At 44.5% G+C, this 26,425-nt stretch overlaps 1 protein-coding gene across 2 annotated transcripts in view; it reads left to right on the top strand.

The window, feature by feature from the left end:
- Window positions 1-26,425, top strand: part of LOC135558652 (furin-1-like) — an 89,067-nt gene that overhangs the window by 31,131 nt on the left and 31,511 nt on the right. For both annotated transcript variants that reach the window (XM_064992634.1, XM_064992644.1), the window contains exons 3-4: window positions 15,320-15,418; window positions 23,750-23,845. In XM_064992634.1, the coding sequence (XP_064848706.1) occupies window positions 15,320-15,418; window positions 23,750-23,845 (195 nt within the window). The remainder of the gene's footprint in view (window positions 1-15,319; window positions 15,419-23,749; window positions 23,846-26,425) is intronic.

The following is a 26,425-nucleotide window of genomic DNA, read 5'->3' as shown; positions in this document are numbered from 1 at the left end:
ACCCCTTGACCTTTTTCACTTATTCTAAAATGGATTAAATTGTATTTTTTCCTCATCAACCTTAACACCTAAACCAATAATGCCAAAGCAAAAACAGGGTTTTAGAAATTTTTGCAAATGTATTAAAAATGTACATCATATTTACATAAGTATTCAGACCGTTTACTCAGTACTAGCACCTTTGGCAGTGATTACTCCCTCAAGTCTTCTTGGGTATGACTCTACAAGCTTGGCACACCTGTATTTGGGGAGTTTCTCTCATTATTTTCTGCAGATCATCTCAAGCTTTGTCAGGTAGGATGGGGAGCGTTGCTGCACAGCTACTTTCAGGTCTCTCCAGAGATGTTAGATCGGGTTCAAGTCCAGGCTCTGGCTGGGCCACTCAAGGACATTCAGAGACTTGTCCCGAAGCCATTCCTGCGTTGTCTTGGATGTGTGCTTAGGGGTGTTGTCCTGTTGGAAGTGGAACCTTCTCCCCAGTCTGAGGTCCTGAGCGCTCTGGAGCATGTTTTCATCAAGGATCTTGCTGTACTTTGCTCTGTGAAAATGAAAGTCACCCAGTAAAATATTACTTGAGTAAAAGTATTTGGTTTTAAATGTCATTAAGTATCAAAAGTAAAAGTATAAATAATTTGAAATTCCTTATTAAGCAAACCAGACTGCACAATTTTATTTTTATTTATTTACAAATTGCACACTGCAACACTCCGACATCATTTACTGATGAAGTATTTGTGTTTAGTGAGTGTGCCAGATCAGAGGCAGTAGGGATGACCATTTTTCTGTCCTCCTATGCATTCAAAATGTAACAAGTGCTTTGGGTGTCATTGAGATTTGTAAAAAGTATTTTTTTTTCCCGGAATGTTTATTTTTTTTATTTATTTTACCTTTATTTTACAAGACAAGTCAGTTAAGAACAAATTCTTATTTTCAATGACGGCCTAGGAACAGTGGGTTAACTGCCTGTTCAGGGGCAGAACGACAGATTTGTACCTTGTCAGCTCGGGGATTCAAACTTGCAACCTTTCGGTTACTAGTCCAACGCTCTAACCACTAGGCTACCCTGTGAAGTAAAAGTTGTCAAATATAAATAGTAGTAAAAGTAAACGTTTTTTTAGGGTGTACTTTTCAAGTGTTTTTACTTAAGTAGTTTCCACCACTGTCTGGAGGCCTGTCAGTGACCATTGGGTCTTTGTCACCTCCGTGACCAAGGCCCTTCTCCCCAGATTGTTCAGTTTGGCCGGGCGGCCAGCTCTAGGAAGAGTCTTGGTGGTTCCAAATTTCTTCCATTTAAGAATGATAGAGGCCACTGTCTTCTTGGGGATATTCAATGCTGCAGAAATGTTTTGGTACCCTTTCCCAGATCTGTGCCTCGACACAATCCTGTCTCGGAGCTCTACGGACAATTCTTTCGACCTCATGGTTTGGTTTTTGCCCAGACATGTACAGTCAACTGTGGGACCTTTTATATAGGCAGGTGTGTGCCTTTCCAAATCATGTCCAGTCAATTGAATTTACCGCAGGTGGACTCAAAATTGTAGAAACATTTAAAGGATGATCAATGGAAACAGGATGCACCTGAGCTCAATTTTGAGTCTCATAGCAAAGGGTCTGAATAATTATGTAAATATGTTATTTCTGTTTTTAATTTAAGAAATATTAATTTAACCCATTTTATAATTTAAACGTTTTATTTGACCTTTTTATTTAACTATGCAAGTCAGTTAACCTCTCTACGGTACGCTAGTGTCCCACCTCGTCAACAGCCAGTGAAACTGTAGGGCGCCAAATTCAAAACATCAGAAATCCCAGAATTAAAATTCCTCAAACATACAAGTATTTTACACCATTTTAAAGATACACTTGTTGTAAATCCAGCCACAGTGTCTGATTTCAAAAAGGCTTTACAATGAAAGCACACCAAACGATTGTTAGGTCAGGAAAAACACAGCCATTTTTCCAGCCAAAGAGAGGAGTCACAAAAAGCACAAATGGAGGTAAAAATTAATCACTAACCTTTGATCTTCATCAGATGAAACTCATAGGACTTCATGTTACACAATGCATGTATGTTTTGTTAGATAAAGTTAATATTTATATCCAAAAATCTCAGTTAACGCGCCAATGTAATGTTCAGTAGTTCCAAAACATCCGGTGATTTTGCAGAGCACCACATACATTTACAGAAATACTCATAATAAAGATTGCTAAAAGACACAACTTTTATGCATGGAATTTTAGATCCACTTCTCCTTAATGCAACCGCTGTGGCAGATTTTTTTTTAAACTTTACAGAAAAAGCAAACCATGCAATAATATGAGTACAGCGCTCAAAGACCAAAACAGCCAAACAGATATCCGCCATGTTGTGTAGTCAACAGAAGTCAGAAATGGCATTATAAATATTCACTTATGATGATGATCTTCATCAGAATGCACTCCCAGGAATCCATGTTCCACAATAAATGTTTGTTTTTCTCTCGATAATGTCCATAATTTATGTCCAAATACCTCCTTTTTGTTCGCGTTTAGCACAGTAATTCATGACCCGAGATCACTAGGTGCAGACAAAGTCAAAAAGTTCCGTTACAGTCCGTAGAAACGTCAAACGATGCATAGAATCAATCTTTAGGATGTTTTTAACATAAATCTTCAATAATGTTCCAACCGTTTGTCTTCAGAAATGCAATGGAACGCAAGCTAACTCTCACGTGAACACGCGTGGCTCTCTGGCAGACCCCTGACTCATTCCCCTCTCATTCGCCCCCACTTCACAGTAGAAACATCAAACAAGGTTCTAAAGACTGAAATCTAGAGGAAGCCTTTGGAAGTGCAATATGACCCCATAGACACGGTGTAGTCGATAGGCATAGAGTTGAAAAACTACAAACCTCCGATTTCCCACTTCCTGGTTGGATCTTTTCTCAGATTTTTGCCTGCCATATGAGTTATGTTATACTCAGACATTATTCAAACAGTTTTTTTAGAAACTTCAGTGTTTTCTATCCAAATCTACTAATTGTATGCATATTCTAGCTTTTATGGCTGAGTAGCAGGCAGTTTAATTTGGGCACGCTTTTCATCCAAAATTCCCAATGTTGCCCCCTACCCTAGAGAAGTTAACATTCTTATTTACAATGACAGCCTAGGAAAAGTGGGTTAACTGCCTTGTTCAGGGGCAGAACAACAGATTTTTACCTTCTCAGCTCGGGGATTCTAACGCTCTAACCACTAGGTTTTTGCCGCCCCAGAATAAGACTAACGTAACAATGTGGAAAAAGTCTAGGGGTCTGAGCTTTCCGAATGCACTGTATTGCGGTTAATTTCTGTTGCAATTAAAGGTGCTATTAACAGTTGGCTCACTATTTAAAAAGATGGAGAGCAAGCTATAGGATGAAAAAGACTGTAGTTCGGACACAGGTACAGCTGACCAGCGCTAGTTAATGCTACCTACCTACAGAGTTAAAGTATCAATATAATATTGCAATATGTAACTATGGATTTTTCCCCTATTACTATTGGTGGGTGACTTGACTTGATATGGTTGCGACTGCGAGCGAGGGAGTTTTTTTTGCGTTAGATGTGTGGCTGTGATTATATAAAGGGCTCTTTTGGACCGACTCCTTTGGATTTCATGCACCATGCTTGTTATATCAAAGGTTCTTTGAGTCACTACTTCAGGCATTCCTTTCCTCATTTTTGATTTGAATGAAAAACATGTGCAAATCTCAGACAGAATTGCACAGCAAGAGAAGAAAAATTATGTTCCTCTTCTGATACTGCTGTTTTGAAGCTCCAGTCTCTCGTAAAGTAGGCCAATGGTGTGGTGGGGAGTGTTTGTGTAGTGGGGGAGTGGTAGGGTAAGATTATGGTATATTTGTTCTGTAGGCCAGGGGGGATAGCTAGTCTGTGTTAGATTTTAGATTCTATTTAGATAATTTTGTAAACTGTAGTCACTCAGGTTGCACTGGGCAAAGTGGGTCTGCTCAACAGCTCTATTCTGAGCCTGTGAGGCTACATGAAATTACCCCCCCCTCTCAGAAGGGGTTGTCTAGTCCACATGAACATTCCAGACAGGCTCTTATTATATTACCTGCCCATTTAATAGCAGTCACCACCACTGGGCTGGGTAGAGTTGATCCCCATTGAAGGGGCTGTGTGCTGGGATCTGTATGCCAGGTGTGCTGGTGTCGTCTCTCTCGTGGACAGATTCTCGTGTACAGAGGGTTTTCATCATTGATTATTTCGATGAATCAGGATTGGGTGAAGGCGGTGCTTAAACTGATGCATTGATTTTCAAGCCTGTGCTCGGATAATAAGCTATTTCCACTAGATTCCATAGCCACAAGGCCAAAAAGCACGTTTTTGTTGATGAATCAACATGAAATTAGTGGAAGAGAGGGGTTTGGACGAGAGTTTCTGTTTGCGAGGGAAGAGACTTGGCTACCTAATCACAATTGTTAATGCCCCCCCCCCCCCCCAGAAGTAAAACAAATGACAAACTTTCGCAATATAATTTTACTTCTTGGTAACCAAGCTTGCTTGTGGTGCGGCGAGGTGGTGGTGTGGGTAGTGGTCCGGCACTTCTCAATGGAACTGGTTTAGTTGGCATCATGTCTCCTTTGGACCTGTGTGTAGGTGTTTACGTGGGTGGTCATGTTTGTTGGCATTTCAGTTGGGTGGCAGTGTTTTGGTGTGTGTGTGTGTGTGTGTGCCCCCCCCCTTTACTGCAGCTTGTTAACTCGCTGATGCACAGGCCCAGTTAATGGGGCATCTCGGCAGAAGTGGCCCTGTATCTTTTCCTACTGCCTAGAGTAAATATTAGCTTTCCTCTGGCCACATGCTCTATCCTCATGTCTCTTCTCCTGTCTGAAGCCCTTCATCCTCACTGGGTTCACAAGCTGAGAGAAAAAAGTAGAACATCTGTCCGGTTTGATTGTTATTATAATGCACCACACACATACACTCCCATATTGAGAAATGTATTTATGTCATATATATATGGCTTCATGCTGCTATTGTCTGTCTTTTCTGTCCGTCTGGCTCTTACGCTGAAAAGTGGGGTGGAACGGATACCATTTCACTCTCAACCCCTTCACACATGCTCACACACATACGTACATTTGCAATCTATTATTTAAACATTGCACCTCAGGTCTCAATGGCTGAAATTGCATGTTAATTTTGAACAGCAATAACTTTCCAATCTCATATCTGTGCTGCAAGCTGCCTCTGTTCCCAAGGCGAACGACGGTCCAGCATTTCTATAATGTTTGTCTTGCTTAAATGGGTCCTGGGGAGTGTGACTTAATTAAAAGCTTAAATGATATTCCCTCCTAGTGAGCACTAGGATTAGTTTTTCCTGTGGCTACTGAGCTACACTCCACCAGCTCTCCTCTCTCCTCTGTTCATATAAAGTCTGTTTTCTCTTTGCTGATTTGAAGTGTTGAACAGAGACTTCAACACGTTTTGTGCAAGCTCCATTGAATTGTGACCTCCGTCTAACCATTTCAACTGTCAAAAAGACAGAGTACGTGCTCCTTTTTAAAAGGCTTTTTAGATTTAATTACGTTTTTGATTGAGGCCATTGTGTGGCTTTATTAAACTGTCTTACATCCTGTCTGATTCACCTTATAAAATCAAACTTTCACTCCATGAGGATATTTAATCCAGTGAATGTAGCTTGAACCTCCAAGCACAGTTTTTCATAGTGCCAAAACATCTCAATAGACCAGCTATTATTCTCAATACTGTTCAATTTCAGACTTGTACGGAATGTTAACGCTCGATACAGCAGTCAACTGGTCAAATCTGGTCGAAACGCACACCTGTGCATCCCCCAAAAGTTAACTCCCTATACTGGCCTAACATTAAACTGAAATATTTAGTGCGTCTTCTACCAATTCTCAATTAGAGTATGCAGGCGGTATATCAATATATTGATGTACTACATCAACAAATTGAAAGCAATCATGTTTTGTTACAGCCCTGTTTACCATGAGGCCTGCTGAAAGGTTGTGTTGATAGTTGAAGTACTCAGCTCTGAAATAGACTGGCCCATCTCTCCTAAATTACAGATGGCCACATTCATCTGTGATGTGTTGCTTGGTCATGGAATATTCTAAACATGGTTTTGTATAAACTTTAATTTACAATCCAAAATGGGTAAATAAGGTTGGAGTTGCTCATTAAAAAAGTATTTAACACTCTGGGCCTTTTGTGAATTTCCCTTACATTACAACTGTCACCGCTGTACAATTTAGAGTAATATCACACAGTCTTAATGGACTGTTTGTTCAGTGTTTCTGCGAGGCCAGCTGTTTGTGCCCTCAAAGGACCAGTCAACTTTAACCTTTGACCTTTACTCACCCCCTAACTGTAATGCCCCTGAAAGCACTATGCACATCAACATTGGGCTGGCCACAGTGTTCCAAAGCACAACACTGGTGACTTGGAAGAGTCCCATCTGCTGAGTTGTCCGGTGCTCAGCCATATTGATCTGGCTGTAATTGATGATGATAGAGTCTGAAGATAAAGGCTTCTGTTAAACCGTGGCTGGGCTTTTGCAGGGCCCTGTAATTGCATATGCACACTGTCCCTGTGCTTATCTCCCTGCTTTCTCCCAGCACCATACAGCGCTGTCAGCTTAAAGACCTCGGCAGCACGGCGAGTTATGCCTCCAAGGACACTCCTCGTCAACACCAGAGACTGACAGCCTCTGCAGCAGTTGTGCTACAACAGTTTTACACACCAATCCACTCCATAAACCACACTGGTGCTCCTGCTGCTGGGGGTAAAGGGATGTCCTGTCCTCCGCTTGAACTTCAATAAACCCAGTGAGTTTGGCCACATGACATGCTAACATATTGTGTGTGTGCCTTTCCTGTGTTGTGGTGTAGCTGACAGTGGGTGCTCACCCCCAAACCATTGACCACCACGAACTGGAACACTTATGTTTTACCCGCAACTATACGCACAACGGTTTCTAAATACTTTGGCCAGAGTTTAGTTGTTATTTGGTTTCTGCAGTTATTGTCATTAAAATGCCAACATTTTATCACCCAATTCTTATCTAAGTCAGTTGTTCTTGTCAGTGCTATTAAATCCATTACTGTAAGCTGTTTTCAGAACAACACAGGCAGGCAGTTTACTGTTCTGAGAGTGATACGCCCTGTCAAAGTGCAGAGAGAGGAATTCGGTATCTTGTCCGGAATGGGCTGGTATGTGGATAAATGAGTGTGCTGTAGAGGGCCATATTAGGTTTCATAAACACACCGTTTGTTTGGCAGGCGGATGGATGCGGTGGTATGGTGCTGCCGGAGTGAAGGAGAAGTTCTGTCAAAGTTGTAAGAAAATCAAATCTAGTTTAATCTGTCACATGCTCCGAAAACAACAGGTATTTGTATTCCATCTTACAGTGAAACGCTTACTTACAAGCCCTTAACCAACAATGCTTTAAGCAGTTAAGGAAAATAGTAAGTGTTAAGTAAAAAAAAAAATAGAAAATAGAAGTAACAAATAATTATGCAGCGGCTATATACAGTGCCTTGCGAAAGTATTCGGCCCCCTTGAACTTTGCGACCTTTTGCCACATTTCAGGCTTCAAACGTGAAGAATCAACAAGTGGGACACAATCATGAAGTGGAACGATATTTATTGGATATTTCAAACTTTTTTAACAAATCAAAAACTGAAACATTGGGCGTGCAAAATTATTCAGCCCCCTTAAGTTAATACTTTGTAGCGCCTTTTGCTGCGATTACAGCTGTAAGTCGCTTGGGGTATGTCTCTATCAGTTTTGCACATCGAGAGACTGAAAATTTTTCCCATTCCTCCTTGCAAAACAGCTCGAGCTCAGTGAGGTTGGATGGAGAGCATTTGAACAGCAGTTTTCAGTTCTTTCCACAAATTCTCGATTGGATTCAGGTCTGGACTTTGACTTGGCCATTCTAACACCTGGATATGTTTATTTTTGAACCATTCCATTGTAGATTTTGCTTTATGTTTTGGATCATTGTCTTGTTGGAAGACAAATCTCCGTCCCAGTCTCAGGTCTTTTGCAGACTCCATCAGGTTTTCTTCCAGAATGGTCCTGTATTTGGCTCCATCCAGCTTCCCACCAATTTTAACCATCTCTCTGCGCTTTTAACGGACCTCTGAGACTATCACAGTGCAGGTGCATTTATACGGAGACTTGATTACACACAGGTGGATTGTATTTATCATCATTAGTCATTTAGGTCAACATTGGATCGTTCAGAGATCCTCACTGAACTTCTGGAGAGAGTTTGCTGCACTGAAAGTAAAGGGGCTGAATAATTTTGCACGCCCAATTTTTCAGTTTTTGATTTGTTAAAAAAGTTTGAAATATCCAATAAATGTCGTTCCACTTCATGATTGTGTCCCACTTGTTGTTGATTCTTCACAAAAAAATACAGTTTTATATCTTTATGTTTGAAGCCTGAAATGTGGCAAAAGGTCGCAAAGTTCAAGGGGGCCAAATACTTTCGCAAGGCACTGTACAGTGGGTATTGGTACAGAGTCGATGTGTGGGGGCACTGGTTAGTCCTGGTAATATGTACATGTAGGTAGAGTTGGTGACTATGCATAGATTATAACCAGAGAGTAGCGACAGTGTAAAAGAGGGTTCTGGGTACCTTTGATTAGCTGTAAGAAGAACAGAATGCATGTCTGCTCACTGTGTATGGCTCCCAAACCATTTATCTCAGGTAATACATTTATGTTTTGACTGGCATGCTCATCTATATTAAAGTTTGCCTGTCTGGGTGTTGGTGAATGGAGGGAGGTAGGTAGGTATTTATTTGTATAATCTGGTTAGATTTGGTTGTTGTGCTAATCTGAGCGGCGTATAATCTGGAGTTTGCGGTGCTCTAATCTGGAACTAAAGACAGACCCACATTAACAACCCACTTGAGCAGACTGGAAGGAGAGCATAAGAAGGAAAGACGAGAGGATGGTGGATGAGAGAGAGAAATGACTCCGGAAGGAGATTATGGAAAATTGGCAGCAACCAGGATGAGGAAAAGGCGTATTATTCTGTCAGACTGAGTGGCAGAACAGACCCATCTGCCGTTTGTGGGCATATGGGCCCGGCTTGGCCCAGCTCGCCTTACCATTATTAAGGGAAACTGTCTGTTAGCTCCAACTGCAGCCCAGTGCAGCATTGCCTGGCGCGCTCTCTGCCACCTCCCTCAGCCCCGGCCCTAAGAGCAGCAGCTGAGACAGGGTGTGACTCCCAACACATTCTCTAAACCTGGAGGTGGTGTTTATGTTCCAGTGCAGAATGTAAATAAGGTGGGAAATCATTTCTGGGAGATGTTGTGTTTTTAACTTGTTCCTCTACTGGCAAGTATCTATTTCAAAGTTTGTTGATTTTATAATAAACTTAATCTTAAAAGGTTAAATCTTGGTTGTTTCTAGAAATATTGGCCATTGGCTGACCTCTGTACTAATCAAGTGACTCTTGTGCGTCACTTGGGAAATTAATGTAAAAAATGGAGGCTGTGAATCATTTTAGACTTGTTGAGTCAAACGCATTGTTCCAGATCCATACCTGTCTTTACTCTTTCCACATGTGCAGCTCTATAGCCATTGGAGCCGCTCTAATCACCAGAGGGATTCCCTTCCTGAGCTCATAACTCCTTCTGGAATAGAGAAACTTTAACTTCACTTTGTTCCCATTATGCCTGCCCCTCCAATTTGTCTCCAGACACCTAATTGTGTCGACAGTCTGAAGACGCCACACCTTATGATAAGTGCATTCCCACAAGGGAAACTTGGCAGGTCTCGAGTAGAAGGAACCAACAAACAACCCAACAAACATGCAGTTATTCCAGAGCCTGTTGCTCTGCATCCCAATGAGGCTGATGGATCAGCGCTCCGCTCCAGTAATGGGCTGAGAGGAGGAGTGCCAGAAGTCCCTGCTTTTATCAGTGGCTCGCTGCTTCTCACATTTGTAATGGCGTCTGAGCCGGCTGTGTTCCACATTTTCCTCTCTTATCTAAACTTCTTGGAAATGGCCTGTTTCCCCCACAACCGACTAGTTAAAGTTTACTGCCTGAACGTGGATGCCAGATTAGATGGATGACAATAAGGCTTTTATGTTTGGTTCACAAATGCAGACACAGGGCTAAAATAACCCAAGGGGCTTTTAGTCGTGGTGGACTGGGTTTATGTTTGTGAGTCCATCCGTTCGTAAGTTTACGCGTCTTTCCAAGAGTGCAGTGTATTCTTGGTGTGTGTGTGTGTGTGTGTGCGCTCTGCTTGGTCCCGGTCTGAGAGCGGAGTCCTCTCTGACTTCTACTGAAGGGTTAGGGGTCGTCTTTGAACTAATTGGGTTCGCCTCGCTCTGGTCATGACATTCTGGGGTCACACTGCTTTCAAATGTCAGCCTCCAGCCGTGTTCCATGCCAGCCAGTCCTGAGAACAACAGAGCATCAATGCCACAGCCTCTCTGCCGTAAAACTTGCCAAGGACCGTCCACCCAAACATCTTTTGAGAACCATTCATGAATTCACCTTTTGTATACAACGACTGTACATTTCTCACATCCCAACTCAAGTCAGTGGTGAGTGTTATAGAGTTAGGACATTGTTATTGCAGTTTTTAACCTCTGCAGTTAAGTTGTATTGTACAGGTCCTTCAGTGAACTCACTTCTGATGTTGCGAAGGAGAGGGCTGGGGTCTTTCTGAATGGTGGATGATCTGGAAAGGGCAGTAACATTCTGTGATGTAGTACTCTAGGACAGTGTGGCTTGATAAAGAGTGTTTGAAGGTAATCACAGACCAGCCATAGCGTACGGCAGCAGTCAGAGACTACACATGGTAGAAGCCTAAAACCCCTAATTGATTCCATGGTCGTGTTTTGAGTTTACTTTATGACGTGCTGCTGTGCGCTTGTCTTCCAAAACATTCCACACTCTTTCAACTGTCGCCTAGCAGCAGTGAGGTTTGGCACGAACCGTCATGACTTCAACCACAACCCATTATCTGATTTTTATCAGTGTCAATCTCTCAGGCTTAAACCATTTCTCAGACCTCTATTGAATTCTAAGGCCGCAGCGTTGGCTAATTCTTAACCGTGATTTCCAGGCTAATGAAGCACTGTAAAGCTGATGGGCGACCTTAAGTAGCGATCACTTTAGCTGAATCAATCCTGGCTGCTTTGTTTCACGCGTCCCTTTTTACTTGGCGTTGTTGTGATTTAAGAGCTGCCTTAATGGCTTCAACAGAGAGCCGCGGGGTCCATATCTACATATCTCCCTCCACCTCCCTCAAATCTTTGATCGAAGCCCACCCTCTCAGGCTGTTATCTAGGATCACACACACAATAGGGCCCTCAGCGCTCCAGGTCTTCTTCCCTTCTTTCTTTAGCATCCTATCTCTTCCATCTCTGGACGGGACAATGGGCTCTGTGGAGCCGTTCATGCTTATGTGATGTCAGCATTTTATTCCATTTTCATGCCGCTCTCTCATGGGTTAACATTCTGTTCTTACACACACACAAACTCCCCATCTCTTTGTTGGTGTTTGTGATGGTGGGTCGGGTTCTGGGAGGCATTTCATTGTGAATCATGTCACATGCTCTTTCTAGGTTATTGCTTCTCTATTTTCCGCTGGCTGTGTTCTGAGAGGGGGGATATTTGTATTGACCTGCTTGGAGCCAGCCTGTTTTCTGGGATTTAAATGGGAGCAAGAGAGGCTGAACCCCCCCCCCCCCCCCCCAGAGTGGAGGAATGGTGTTCTATTTCCCCTCCACTGCAGCGTCTAAACGGTACTGTACTGCCAGCCAAGACAAAATGGCCCAGTTACTATGTGGCCTGAAATACCCCAGCCTAAATGGTCAACTTGGTTGTTTAAGGGCCATACTGTGGCTGGGTCATGCTAGGCCTATTTATTCAGAATAGTCCTTCCTCGCCATGTCCCAGCCCTAGGCTTTGTCACAGCCAGGATGGACATATTGTACTATTTATTATTACACAGTCTGCCACAATTCAGTCTGAAGTCAATCTCTAGTTTTCTAAAGCAGTGCCCTCATTTGGTGTAGACATGTTATGATCCACCTACAGTACTCTGTTAATGCTGTAGACATGACACTTCTCACTGGCAGGCTTTAGTTAGCTACAGTGATATTATACACTTCCATTCTTTCTACTGAAATCATTAATTGGCCATTCAGAACCCATCAGGCTGACATTAGGTTGAGCTCATTTACAAGGTCTGGGTGAGCGGTTCAGCACTCACTCTCTCTCTTTCTCTCTGAACATTAAGCCTTTTTCATTTTTGATTGCTGAGGGCCTCATTTGGTCTTTCTGGTCTGACAGTGCTCCAACTTCACACTTCCTGTCTCTGGCTCTGTCATTCTTAGCGGGGGAGGGATTGATGCCCAGCGCAGCCACACCATCAGACTACCGTCTACCATCACGTGCTGCTCTGTCATTAGGAAAGGTGCAGAGGGCATATGGAAGGTTGACTCATCAGCACTGTATGTGTGTTTTCACATATTTAGCCCAGGACTAGAGGTGTTACTGTGTGGTTATAATCATCTCTGCACCCGCTATGACTGGACTGAGAGCAGAGGACTATTGGACAGACATGGCCTGTGCCCTGTTTAACCAGATTTCTGTGTCAGGCAATTTCTCTTAAATATATGTGCACTGTACACACAGTGTGTCCCAAACCATCTCACTCAGTGAGGTCACGGCCAGGGCAGCAGCTGTGATCCTGCCGTTGACCTTGTTTTAACCAGGGCCCGTAGTGCTCCCCTACCCTCCTTCAGGTCGTTAGTGCAGCTCGTTTTCAATTAGTGTCGCTGTAGTGCTGAGCTGTAGTGCTGAGCTGTAGTGCTGAGCTGTAGTGCTGAGCTGTAGTGCTGAGCTGTAGTGCTGAGCTGTAGTGCTGAGCTGTAGTGCCCTGCTGGAGTACACCAGGTTAGAGACTATTCCACATCTGCCTCCCCCTCTCACTTGGTAGAGTACTGTACAGGATCAGCCGGATATCGTTTCTCTATGCTATTTTCCAACTGTGTGCTTTCCTTGACATCTGAGCTAGTCCATGCACTTGTGGCAAGAAACTTCTCTACATTGCGGCACTTCGAGTTTTCAACTTTGTCTGAGCTTTCTAGAGAAGGTGTCAAAGCAGGGCAGGTAGTTTCCTCCTGAGCTCTGAGAGCAGCTGAAGTGTGTGTGTGTGTGTGTGTGTGTGTGTGTGTGGGTGTTTATGTGGGACAGTAACCCAGACAGGGTATGTTTACTGCAGCGCTGTCACCCCCTCAGACTCTCCAGGAACTCAGCTGTAACTCATGAAAATAACTGTATTAACAATGCTAGAGGGATTACATATACTGTTTGATGATGAATACTGGTGATCAAATTCCTTGACTTAATGGAATCACAATGAGATGAATGGATTCCTATGTATATTTTCATGAATCCATAAGTCAGAATGAATTGGCTGTTTCATCCTCCAAACTTTAACACACGTGTCAAACTCATTCCACGGAGTGCTGAGTGTCTGGGTTTTCGCTCCTCCCTTGTACTTGATTGATGAATTAAGGTCACTAATTAGTAAAGAACTCACCTGGTTGTCTAGGTCTTAATTGAAAGGAAAAACCTGAAGACACTAGGACCTCTGTGGATTGAATTTACTTTAACAGGACATTGTCTGGCTTCTGTCTTCACACCCCCTCATGTATAATACGGGTGGATTTATATTTGTAAAGTATCTAGTGATTTATCGTCATCAGATTTGCAACTTTTCTGTTTACACGAGCCTGGGATGTGGTGTGGCCAAAAACCACATACCTGCATCTTGTGAGTGCAGCTATTAGCATACCGTTAATATCATAGTATATAAACAAACAAAACAAAATGCAATTCAAACTATACAGGAGCTTCTCAACTAAATTGTGTTGCACACTTGATTTAATGCAATGATTCACAAATATGTGGATACTTTTAAAAGCAGAAAATGCTGTCTACTGGTATAAAGGTAATTCTTACAGGTTCATGTGGTGTGGGAGAGCCGTTGTCTTTGCACTGTACCACTCAGAGGGGGCTATGTCTCCAACACTACCGTTGGAGCAGGATTCCCCTCAGGGTTCCCCTTTAGGAAAATGTGGTGCCGGACATTGGAGCAATGATACGCACCGCATCGATTATATGCAACGCAGGACATGCTAGATAAACTAGTAATATCATCAAGCATGTGTAGTTAACTAGTGATTATGATTGATTGTTTTTTATAAGATAAGTTTAATGCTAGCTAGCAACTTACCTTGGCTTCCTGCATTCAGGCAGTCTCCTCGTGGAGTGCAATGTAATCAGGTGGTTAGAGCGTTGGACTAGTTAGAGCGTTGGACTGGATTGAATCCCCCGAGCTGACAAGGTAAAAATCTGTCGTTCTGCCCCAGAACGAGGCAGTTAACCCACCGTTCCTAGGCCGTCATTGAAAATAAGAATGTGTTCTTAACTGACTTGTCTAGTTTAAATAAAGGTGTAAAAAAATGAATTTAAATGGCCAAATCGGTGTCCAAAATACCGATTTCCAATTTTCATAACTCGAAGTCGTCCCTAATTAATCGGCCATTCCAATTAATCGGTTGACCTCTAGTTTGATGCCGTGTTCAAGACAACTTTGGAAAAAAACAAGCTCCGACTGGGGGAATTTTTTTTCCTAACGGTCATCCAACTCGGAATTCGAAGATCCCTGAAATCATGATTTGACCTCCTTCCCAGTTGTCTTGAAAGCACAACAAGACCTCCGCATCAGTGCTTGCTCTGTATGACAGATTTTCCACTCAAAGGCTCTGTATCTGTATGCTATACGGGTGTGATAAATAAGAAACATAACTAATAAAATGTACATGCACAAATTTAATTCCACTCAATTATGCAAAGTAACTTATAAAAATTGGTCTAAGCATGACCAGTCTAATGTCTTTACATGGACTGGTATGTCCTTCAATGAATAGGCTGAAAAGCATTATGTTACACAGGGATTGTCTTCTACCTGCGGCAATCTTATTTATTGGCTTTTCTTTGATAGGACGAAAGCCAGCTATTACCGGGTAATGGACAACTTGTCCCGGAGGTAGTGTGAGAGACATCTCTTAAAGAGATTCAATTTTTAACGACACAAATATCTCTCCTGGACCTAGTTTGTGTCGTAGAAGTAAAGAGGCCCCTTGTCAATGGAATGCCTTATCTCCCTAACATGTTGGGATTAATGACTGTGTTTGTGTGTGTCTGAAAGTATTGGGTGATAATATTAACAATAATGTGTATTTGTCTGTCTGCAGGTATTTGGTGACATCTATCACTTCCGGCACCGTTCTGTGGAGAAGAGGTCTCTATCGGGTCACCGAGGGACGCACGTCCGTCTACAAAAAGAGCCTCGGGTAAGACGCCTTGGGAGGAGGTGTTGGGTGGGTGAGTGTATCAAAGTGGATGAAGAGGTTGAGAGTGAGTGTGCAGCAAGAGAGGGTGGAGGGATGTGAGTGTAGGGGAGGATGGGTTATATCAATAACATGACTTCACCAGCCGCAACAGAGGGTGGGGGTTGGATTGGGCTTGTTGAAAGATGATTCATTAATCTAGAATCATACTGTAATGCACCTCACCATTTTAACAACACAGTCAGTGTGAGAGAGGTGAGAGGTGATGGAGGGCAGTATGTGAAAGAGGTTGAGAGTCACTGTACTTTTGCTAGGTTGGATTTGTTAATTTATATTCCATAACATGACTGGCGGAGCCGTTGGTACTACATCACCACCTGTGGAGCGGCCATTAGGCAGGCAGTGAGGGAAGGGTCGAGGGGACCACGGTGAGCTAACAACCACAGGGCAGAGTGCCAGAGATCTGAGCTCTCATTTATCACCCGCTTTTAATGGATGTCTCGGACACCCTACAGCATCTGCCTGGTCCGGTTCCTTTCCCTGCTTTATGTTAGGGCTGGGAGGTGAGCACGCTAAACATGCTACTCACATACACACACGTATACAGTGCTTGGCTATACTGTGGTGTCTAATGATCTCATTCTCAAACCACCTCTGAATAGATTAGGTTTCCAGTTTGATTTCAGTTTGTTTTCATGTCTGATTTCTCTTCCACTCCTATTGTGTGTATGTAGTCTGTACTGTGGGTGTTTGAGTGATGGGTCCCTGTTTAAAAGATCTGGGATTAAGTGTCGCTGGGGCTGTGTGTAGTTCACTCTGTGGTCTCCTGGTCTTGCGTTTCCCTCGAGCTCTCTGGGCTCTGGCTGTGTTTCCATGGCTGTGAAAGTCGAGCGTTTGAACTGCGGCACAATGAATGTCCTGCCATCTGCAGCATCCGCTTAGAACCGCTCCGCTGTTTGTCGCTCAGCGCAGCTCAGGTCCAGATGGGAAGATCAGAGAGAGAGGGCTAGTAATTTATTTTTATTTTTATTTTTTTAACCTTTATTTAATTAGGCAAGTCAGTTAAGAACAAATTCTTATTGTCAATGACGGCCTAGGAACAGTGGGTTAACTGCCTGTTCAGGGGCAGAACGACAGATTGTCAGCTCGGGGGTTTGAACTTGGGGTTTGAACTTGCAACCTTCTGGTTACAAGTCCAACGCTCTAACCACTAGGCTACCCTGCCGCCCCTAGTAACTAATAACGCAAACTCTGATTCATGTCCAGGAAAAGCTAACATGCACGTGCAGATATGCACACACAGTCACACTCAGCACTAGTTCCTCCCCTGACTAACTAATGTTGGTGCTGTTGTGGGCTGGTTCTGCTAATGGGGGTGGCTGGCAGTTCACATGCCTGTTGTACCAAACACAGCTTTAAAGGTATGCAGGACCTGCTGATTCAGAGGTACTCTTCCCCTTCAATATCCAAAGAACAGATGTGTGTGTTCTTATGGGGGTGACTCGGTGTGAATGAGCAAGACCTGTGGTACTAACTGACATCCCCTGGGAACCCACAATTGAAAATCCCCTGTCACTATGGAGTGTCATGGGAAGTCCATTGTCTTCCCATGACACTCCCATGAAGGACTAAGTGCTACTGCAGTCTGCCAGTGGTCATCTCTCCTACCCAGTCCTGTTCCTGTCGACTGTAGAAAACCCACGTTTTGGTTTCCCTGCGTTATGGGAGGTCATTCAGCCAGCGAACTGTGTGGACAAGTCTCGCTGCTGTTTTGTCTTGAGTAGGCGCACGGTGGGAAAAGCGTTGTGTGGCCTATCCTCTTACCCTTAGCAGCACAGCACCAAAACAACACTGCTCCCGCCCCGCCCCAAGCCCACTCCTCCCCTCACCACTCAACTGATGGGATTTCCTCTCACACCGCTGCTCCATTTCCTGTTGTTGAATTCCTTTTCTCCCTGAGCACCTCAAAGAAAGGGGAACCTCCTTGCACCTCCCTCCCTGCACTGCTCAGGTCTGTCCTGTGGCCCACAGCAGTCACACTGGGGGAGATGGATCTTAAACAAAAGCAGCAATAAACCCTGCTCAAAGACCCACATTACTGTGGACCAAATGGCCAGGGACTCTGCCAAAACTCAGTCTGGCTGACAGACCCCGCTGATCGGGGAGCTAATGCCTGGGCTTGGCCCGGCTGCTCATTCACATCTAATGGTGATCCATTGCTCTAATATTGTGTTGCTGTTGTAAGACCATTGCTGTAGTGAAATTGTGTTAGGCCTAAAAGATATACCCATAGAAATGCCATCAATCCAGTATTACCACAAGTTATTCCTGGGCAGGCCATGTTGTCAGGGAAAACCCCTGGACCTAATAATTTTACAATCCATACAGCTACCGTTACTACAGCAATGTAATACTACAGCCATGCTCTGCCATGGTAATAGTACTCTAGCTTTGGTGTGGGCCTAAGGTTGTGTTCATGGTTTGGTTGTGTTCATGGTTTGGTTGTGTTCATGGTTTGGTTGTGTTCATGGTTTGGTTGTGTTCATGGTTTGGTTGTGTTCATGGTTTGGTTGTGTTCATGTTTGTATATGGAGGGGAAGAGAAGAGAGCAGGAAGGAAGGCACAGAGACCTGTCTGCTCAGTATCTGCTGGACAGCAGCGTTTAACCAAGCAGCCGGGGTCTTGTATGTGAATGGTCTGGAGCAAAGAGAAACGCCGTCTCAGATAGCTGGCATCCGGACCCATTTATAATGGAGATCTTATCTGTTAACTGCTAGCTGGTTCCCTCTGTTCTGTCCCACCTCACTCGGTCTGTTTAAGAATTCCCGGAGACTCCCTCTCTGGCTCGCTCCAATTTTTCCCTTTTCAAACATTTGCTTAATTATCTCTCTTTGCGATAGGGAAACTTTGGCAAAGGCCTTTAAGTGTAATTAACATTGGAAGCGTCTGTCTTTCTTGACAGAGGATCGGATGGTAATTTGTGGTAAACTTAACTCGGAGACAAAGTTAACTTCTCTTGTCTTAATATGTTGATTTTAAATCCATCCATTCAAAATGTTTATTCACTCCCTGTCTCATATGAAAAACACAAGCCTCTCATTAACCTCTCTGGGATATGTGGGACGGTAGCGTCCCACCTCGCCAACAGCCAGTGAAAGTGCAAATCGCCAAATTCAAAACCATAAAAATCTCATTAAAATTCCTTAAGTATACAATAATTTTATAACATTTTAAAGAATAAATTATCCTTAATCCAGCCACGGTGTCTGATTTCAAAAATGCTTTACAGCGAAAGCACCACAAACGATTATGTTAGGTCACCACCAACTCACAGAAAAACACAGCCATTTTTCCAGCCGAAGAGGAGTCACAAAAAGCACAAATAGAGATAAAAATGAATCACTAACCTTTGATCTTCATCAGCTTACACTCATAGGACTTCATGTTACACAATACATGTATGTTTTGTTCGATAAAGTGCATATTTATATAAAAACATCGCGTTACGTTCAGTAGTTCTAAAACATGCAGTGATTGTGCAGAGAGCCACATCTATTTACAGAAATACTCATTATAAATGTTGATGAAAATACAAGTGTTATACATGGAATTAGAGATATACTTCTCCTTAATGCAACTGCTGTGTCAGATTTAAAAAATAAAAAATAAACTTTACGGAAAAAGCAAACCATGCAATAATCTGAGTATAGCGTTCAGACAACAAAGCAGCCAAAAAGATATCCGCCATATTGGGTGGCCAACATTAGTCAGAAATGACATTATAAATAGCTTCTTTTGTTAGGGCGTTTGGTAAACAAATCCAAAAGTGCGTTCAGGTCTAGCTGAACGTCGGACAAAAAGTTCAGTTACAGCCCGTAGAAACTTCTCAAACGATGAATAGAATCAATCTTTAGGATGTTTTTATTATAAATCTTCAATAATGTTCCAACCGGAGAATTCCTATGTCTGTAGAAAAGCAATGGAACGAGAGCTAACTCTCCCGTGACCGTGCCTCAGAGCCTGCGGCACTCTGCCAGTCACCTTGCTCATTCTTCTCTCATTCGGTCCCACTTCACAGTTGAAGCCTCGAACAAAGTTCCAAAGACTGTTGACATCTTGTGGAAGCCTTAGGAAGTACAACATAACCAATATCCCACTGTATCTACAATAGGGGCTGAGTTAAACTACAAGCCTCAGATTTCCCACTTCCTGGATGGATTTTTCTCAGGTTTTTGCCTGCCATATGAATTCTGTTATACTCAGACATCATTCAAACAGTTTTAGAAACTTCAGAGTGTTTTCTATCCAATACTAATAATAATATGCATATATTAGCACCTGGGACAGAGTAGCAAGCAGTTCACTCTGGGCACCTTATTCATTGAAGCTACTCAATACTGCCCCCCGGTCACCAAAAAGTTAATGCTGTTTTCTGGGGTGATCCGTTAGGCTAATTTGAAAAGATCAGTCCTATGGAAAAGATTGGTTGCGCCATGTGAGGTTTTTTTAAGTATTTTATTTTTTAGCCTTCCCATCCTCAAATCAAATGTTATTGGTCACATACACATGGTTAGCAGATGTTAATGCGAGTGTAGCGAAATGCTTGTTCATCCTCTGCAGTCAGGCGCTACTTGATAACCCTGTGCATCTTAAGAGAGGGATTTAGCTACTCTGGGATGCTATCTTTCATGACTGACCTGTTTTTAATCAATAACCTCAGATAATCAATAACCTCAGAGATACTGACCCCCTCCCCCAGACTGACGCTGTCTGGGCTTAGCAGACTGTTCATTAACAGTCCAGAACCTCCATTTTCCATCTGAACCTCTGGTTTTCCATCTGGAACATCAAGGTAACAAACTATAAACAGTGTTCTTTCTGGTTGTATTGTGGTTGGCAGAGTTCATGAAAGCAATGACAGGCTCCATTGGTCAAATGCAGACTGTAAACAGTGTTGCCCTGAGTTACCATAGAGACTGTTGTTTTCATGGAAAGTGAGTTTCTCCCTAATGTGTGTTCTCAGTACACACACCACATAGTGAGCCCAGTACCAGCAGCTAATCTGCATGCCTGACTGAGTGTGCTTGAGCTGTGATTAAGGGGTCTTGTAGCAGGCCTTGTTAATGCCTTGTTTGCAGGAGGACGAGCCCAGACTGTGGCATGGCACAATTACAGGGGTCCTCTCCCTCCCTCTTTTGGCCCTCTCACTCTCCGCATGGCTGACCTAGCCTCATTCTGTGGCCGCCAGTAAATCGCAGAGTAAGATACTTAACAGTCAGGGAAAACCCATGTGGTTTGTTTTTGAGTAAATGGTGACTGGTCAGTGGGGAGTAAGATACTTAACAGTCAGGGAAAACCCATGTTGCTTCTGGCCATGACAATATCACTGGTTTAAAGCCTTTTGTGAAACTTTGTTTTTGATGCCCTGGTCTGTGGGGAGCTGTGAGTGTAAAGCTGGTGACTGGTCTGTGGGGAGCAGTCGTCATTATTCTGTGGGGACCTGGTGAGTGTAAAGCTGGTGACTGGTCTGTGGGGAGCTGGTGACTGGTCTGTGGGGAGCTGGTGAGTGTAAAGCTGATGACTGGTCTGTGGGGAGCTGGTGAGTGTAAAGCTGGTGACTGGTCTATGGGGAGCTGGTGAGTGTAAAGCTGGTGACTGGTCTATGGGGAGCTGGGTATAAAGCTGATGACTGGTCTGTGTGGAGTGTGAAAGCTGGTGACTGGTCTGTGGGGAGCTGGTGAGTGTAAAGCTGATGACTGGTCTGTGGGGAGCTGATGACTGGTCTGTGGGGAGCTGGTGACTGGACTGGTCTGTGGGGAGCTGGTGACTGGACTGGTCTGTGGGGAGCTGGTGACTGGTCTGTGGGGAGCTGGAGCTGGTGAGTCTGTGGTGAAAAGCTGGTGACTGGTCTGTGGGGAGCTGGTGAGTGTAAAGCTGGTGACTGGTCTGTGGGGAGCTGGTGACTGGTCTGTGGGGAGCTGGTGAGTGTAAAGCTGATGACTGGTCTGTGGGGTTGGTGACTGGTCTGTGGGGAGCTGGTGACTGGTCTGTGGGGAGCTGGTGAGTGTAAAGCTGGTGACTGGTCTGTGGGGAGCTGGTGAGTGTAAAGCTGGTGACTGGTCTGTGGGGAGCTGGTGACTGGTCTGTGGGGAGCTGGTGACTGGTCTGTGGGGAACTGGTCTGTGGGGAGCTGGTGACTGGTCTGGTGTGGGAGCTGATGACTGGTCTGTGGGGAGCTGGTGAGTGTAAAACTGATGACTGGTCTGTGGGGAGCTGGTCTGTGTAAAGCTGGGACTGGTCTGTGGGGAGCTGGTGAGTGTAAAGCTGGTGACTGGTCTGTGGGGAGCTGGTGAGTGTAAAGCTGGACTGGTCTGTGGGGAGCTGGTGACTGGTCTGTGGGGAGCTGGTGAGTGTAAAGCTGGTGACTGGTCTGTGGGGAGCTGGTGAGTGTAAAGCTGGTGACTGGTCTGTGGGGAGCTGGTGAGTGTAAAGCTGGTGACTGGTCTGTGGGGAGCTGGTGAGTGTAAAGCTGGTGACTGGTCTGTGGGGAGCTGGTGAGTGTAAAGCTGGTGACTGGTCTGTGGGGAGCTGGTGAGTGTAAAGCTGGTGACTGGGTAAAGAGAGGAAAGCAACACTATCTACTCTGTTCCATGACTGCAGCCTGGATTAGAGATCAATGGAAACTGTTGCTTCCTGACAGGAAGTCACGTGGACTCATGGGTAATGGAGTGAAGTCGGATGGTACATCCCAATAGTCTAACGTAGCCATGCCCCACTATTTCATCTGATATCCCCTGCTGTAGGACACAGACAAATCCCCCATGTTATCTCTGTTTTCATATTGCTGCTGTCAGTACAGTAGCGCCCCACCCCCAGTCCCCCATTCTTCTTAATGTGTTGACCTTGTGAAGGGGCCACCCACTGTGGAAGCATCTGCTCCAGTGTGATTCTGTACAACTGCCAACCAGCAAAGGCCTTTCAACACTGATTCATGTAAACACGTCCGCTTAAAAAAAAAAAAAAAACTTCTGTACACCAATTATTGGTTGGAGGGCAGCGCAGAAAGGTGTGTGTTGTGTCGGTAGTAACCTTGGTGTTATTGACGCTCTTGTGGTTTGAGCTGTTAGCAGAGAGGGGGCTGCTGTGGTTCCTGGTTGTCCTTCATGCCTGCCTCTCTGTCCTTGCAGCAGTCTCTTGCCTCCCTGCTGCAGATTCTCGTCCACACCGCTCTCTCCACTTCCCCCTCTGCCTGCGTCCCTTTCAGCCACTCGACTGTACGGAGAGACAGCAGCCAGTAGAGGGGGTGTGACGCAGGGTTGTCGTTGTGTGCAATCTGCCTCTGTCCACACTTTTTGCCGCACGCCGGCTGGAACTCCCTGAGAAGAATATCTCAAATCAAATCACATTTTATTGATCGCTTACACAGTTTCTAGCTCCAACAGCGCAGTAATACCTGGCAAAAATAATAAATAAAACACAATGCACACAAAATCCAGAAAAATCCCTCCCTGCTTACTGTTATTACTAGGGCTTTGTGTGGGGAGGCAGAGCACAGCGAGGAGGGAGACTGAGGATAAAGACTGGGTGTGTGTATATATCCTCCTTTCTATGTTGTTTTTGTCTGTGTGGCCCCCTATCTGACCTCATCTAGCAGTTGTAATTAGTCTCAGCGCAGGCCGTCGTTAGGCTCGGTCTCTAATGAGGAGCTCCTGAAACGCATGTTAGAACTACTGTTCCCTTTATCTCTCTCTGCTGTCATCCCGCTCTGCTTGCTGAAACTAGATTTCTCTTTAATTCGGGGGAAACGGTGACCCTCATGTTCCCTCCTGCTCATCGTTATTCCTTATACCCTGTACTAATGGTCTTCCTCTGGTATATTGAGTGCCGCATTAGCACGGCTACTTCAGTAATGGCCCTCCTCTGGTTGAAATCCCTGTTACTAGAGGAGTAGTGGCGTTCCCATCAGGATATTAAGATGGTGAACGAGTCTACTTGAAGATGGAATCCGCAGCAGGGGAAACGGCGCCACTGTTTGCCCCACGGCTTTTGTTTATTGTTTTTGTTTTATTGACGAAGTGGATGTGAGGAGTGTCGCCCAATGTGGTCAAAAATTGCAGTACATATTGCTGCTTCTCACTAGTACAATGTCTAATGAAGAAGAAAAAAATAACAGTTTGCAGTAACTTGTTTGTCGTAGTTTCGGGAAAGGATGTGGTAGTTTCACCATTAAAGATTCCAGCTTTAATGTGGAGTGCCCAAGCTGAATGAAATCACATCTCTCTGTTTAATGCCATGACTGATGCCTCTCTGTGTGTGTGTGTGTGTGTTCCTCAGGTGACATGGGCAGAACAGCAGGTGGTGAAGAGTAGGAAGAAGAGGGACATCTACACGGAGCCCTCAGACCCCAAGTTTACCCAGCAGTGGTACCTGGTGAGTAGACCAAGTCTGGCTGACGTTTAACAATCTTTATCACATTTAACATTTAAGTCATTTAGCAGACGCTCTTATCCAGAGCGACTTACAAATTGGTGAATTCACCTTCTGACATCAGTGGAACAGCCACTTTACAATAGTGCATCTAAATCATTTAAGGGGGGTGAGAAGGATTGCTTTATCCTATCCTAGGTATTCCTTGAAGAGGTGGGGTTTCAGGTGTCTCCGGAAGGTGGTGATTGACTCCGCTGTCCTGGCGTCGTGAGGGAGTTTGTTCCACCATTGGGGGGCCAGAGCAGCGAACAGTTTTGACTGGGCTGAGCGGGAACTGTACTTCCTCAGTGGTAGGGAGGCGAGCAGGCCAGAGGTGGATGAACGCAGTGCCCTTGATTGGGTGTAGGGCCTGATCAGAGCCTGGAGGTACTGCGGTGCCGTTCCCCTCACAGCTCCGTAGGCAAGCACCATGGTCTTGTAGCGGATGCGAGCTTCAACTGGAAGCCATTGGAGAGAGCGGAGGAGCGGGGTGACGTGAGAGAACTTGGGAAGGTTGAACACCAGACGGGCTGCGGCGTTCTGGATGAGTTGTAGGGGTTTAATGGCACAGGCAGGGAGCTCAGCCAACAGCGAGTTATCACTTTATTATCTCTCAATAGTAAAAATATGAGGAAGAATGTGTCATGTGAGGGAGAGAAATCAATACCCACTCCCAGCGCTTCATTGCTGTCATAAATAAGCCACAAAGACTTCCTCAGTGTATGGACTGACATTTCAGAAACAACCTCTCAGACAACTGTCCATCACTGAAGCCACTGTGTTGTCAGGAGACAGACAGCTCAAACATCTTCTCAGTTGATCAGTAATTCCTCTCTGTGCTCGGCTGTGTGCACTGTTATGTCTGGATGCACAGGGCTCTATAGAGCCAGTCTCTTTATTAAAAGGGAAATGACATAATAGCCCATACTGTGGCACAGCAGAGCCCAGCGCTCTGTTTGATCGGTCTGCCCATTCTCCAATAACTCAGTGGATATTTCCCTGTTGGTTGAGTAAAAAAATCAACTTTACTCTATTCAATATACTGTATTAATACATGGCGGCCCTTTGTCTGAAGGAGTGGGTGTGATTTAAGCGTCTTGGTCGATGCAGAATGGACTGCTTAATGACCATGGTCTTTTAGGAGTCCATTATCAGAACGGCATACACATTTGGGTTTCCAGTCTTAAATTGAATTCATCTATTTATTCTATTCCCCAGACAATGGCACAGTCCCCGAACGAGGCCGTGAATACACATAAAGGACTGAAATTAAACCAGTCTCAGTTATTGACTGTATGTATCATCTTAAATGCAAAGTGAAGCACTTTGACAAGGTTACACAGTCTGATCCAGTGGTCCATGAAAGAAACGGTGAGATAAACAAGTTGTGATTTCTCTTCACTTTGCTCCACCTTTAATTAGTCTCAAAGAAGGTTCAAGGCAATATAAAAGAGTTGATTGTAATTCTCAACAAACAAACATTCCTCGCTTATTCTCCAACATGCTCATGCTGGAGCTGAAGCAAATCCAATTTCGCCCCATGTCCCCGAGCTGTTGTTGGGGGGGGGGGGGGGGTGCTGCTGACTTCACCAGTGTGACTAGCTACATTTAATTCCCCTCCGGAGTTCACAGCTCTGTCGCACACAGCTCGCTCGCGAACTCTCCAGGCACACTGATTTGACTTAAGCAGTTTACTATCATGCCACAGAGGGAGGCAGGGAACCCGGGGCCCTGCGATGGAGAAGTATGGAGAGGTATAGCTGGTGCTGCTTGCGGTTAGAGGGTTTAGTAAGGCTACTGTGCAGTGAGGTACGAGGAGTAGAGAGTATGCAATGAGATGGTTGTGAGGGTGTAAGGAGTGTAAAAAGGGTAGTGGGCGCATGTCGCTCTAGCAATGGTGTAATGTTGTAGTGTGGTGTGTATAAGGGTGTAGTGTGCATGTAACAAGGGTGCACTCAGGCTAAGCAGTGTTCTAGATGGGGTGCTGCTGTATGAGCGTCTGAGAGCCTAGTCTGAGAGCCTAGTCTGAGAGCCTAGTCTGAGAGCCTAGTCTGAGAGCCTGAGCCCAGGTGATTCTTGGTGGCAGAAAGTATCTGTCGTCAGTTTACACTGTGTCTCTATGATAAGGACATGGATAGACTCTGCTGCTACTTCCTCTGCTTATTCTCATGTATGACCGCAGCTAATATCACTGGTCTGTCCCTCATGGATAAAAAATAAATAAATAAAAAAGCTCAAGGCACAGTGTGAGATTTCGAAGGCAGGACAGTTTGTTCATGTGCCAATATTTAATGCAGTAAGTGGTCAATTTAGGTATAGGAAAAACACAGAAATACCAATGTCCAAGACCATTACAAGAGCCTGGAGAATTTTCAGGGTAATTTCCAGATTTAATCAGGATTGAGATGGATCCACACAACCATGGCCAAAGCTTTGATCTATCTGACACCGAAGGGGTGTGGTATCTGACACCGAAGGGGTGTGGTATCTGACACCGAAGGGGTGTGGTATCTGACACCGAAGGGGTGTGGTATCTGACACCGA

Source organism: Oncorhynchus masou, chromosome 2, assembly GCF_036934945.1.
Source record: "Oncorhynchus masou masou isolate Uvic2021 chromosome 2, UVic_Omas_1.1, whole genome shotgun sequence".
NCBI classification, from domain to species: Eukaryota; Metazoa; Chordata; class Actinopteri; order Salmoniformes; family Salmonidae; genus Oncorhynchus; species Oncorhynchus masou.
Note: the sequence above shows the minus strand (reverse complement) of the source record. Positions and strands in the feature narration are given on the sequence as shown.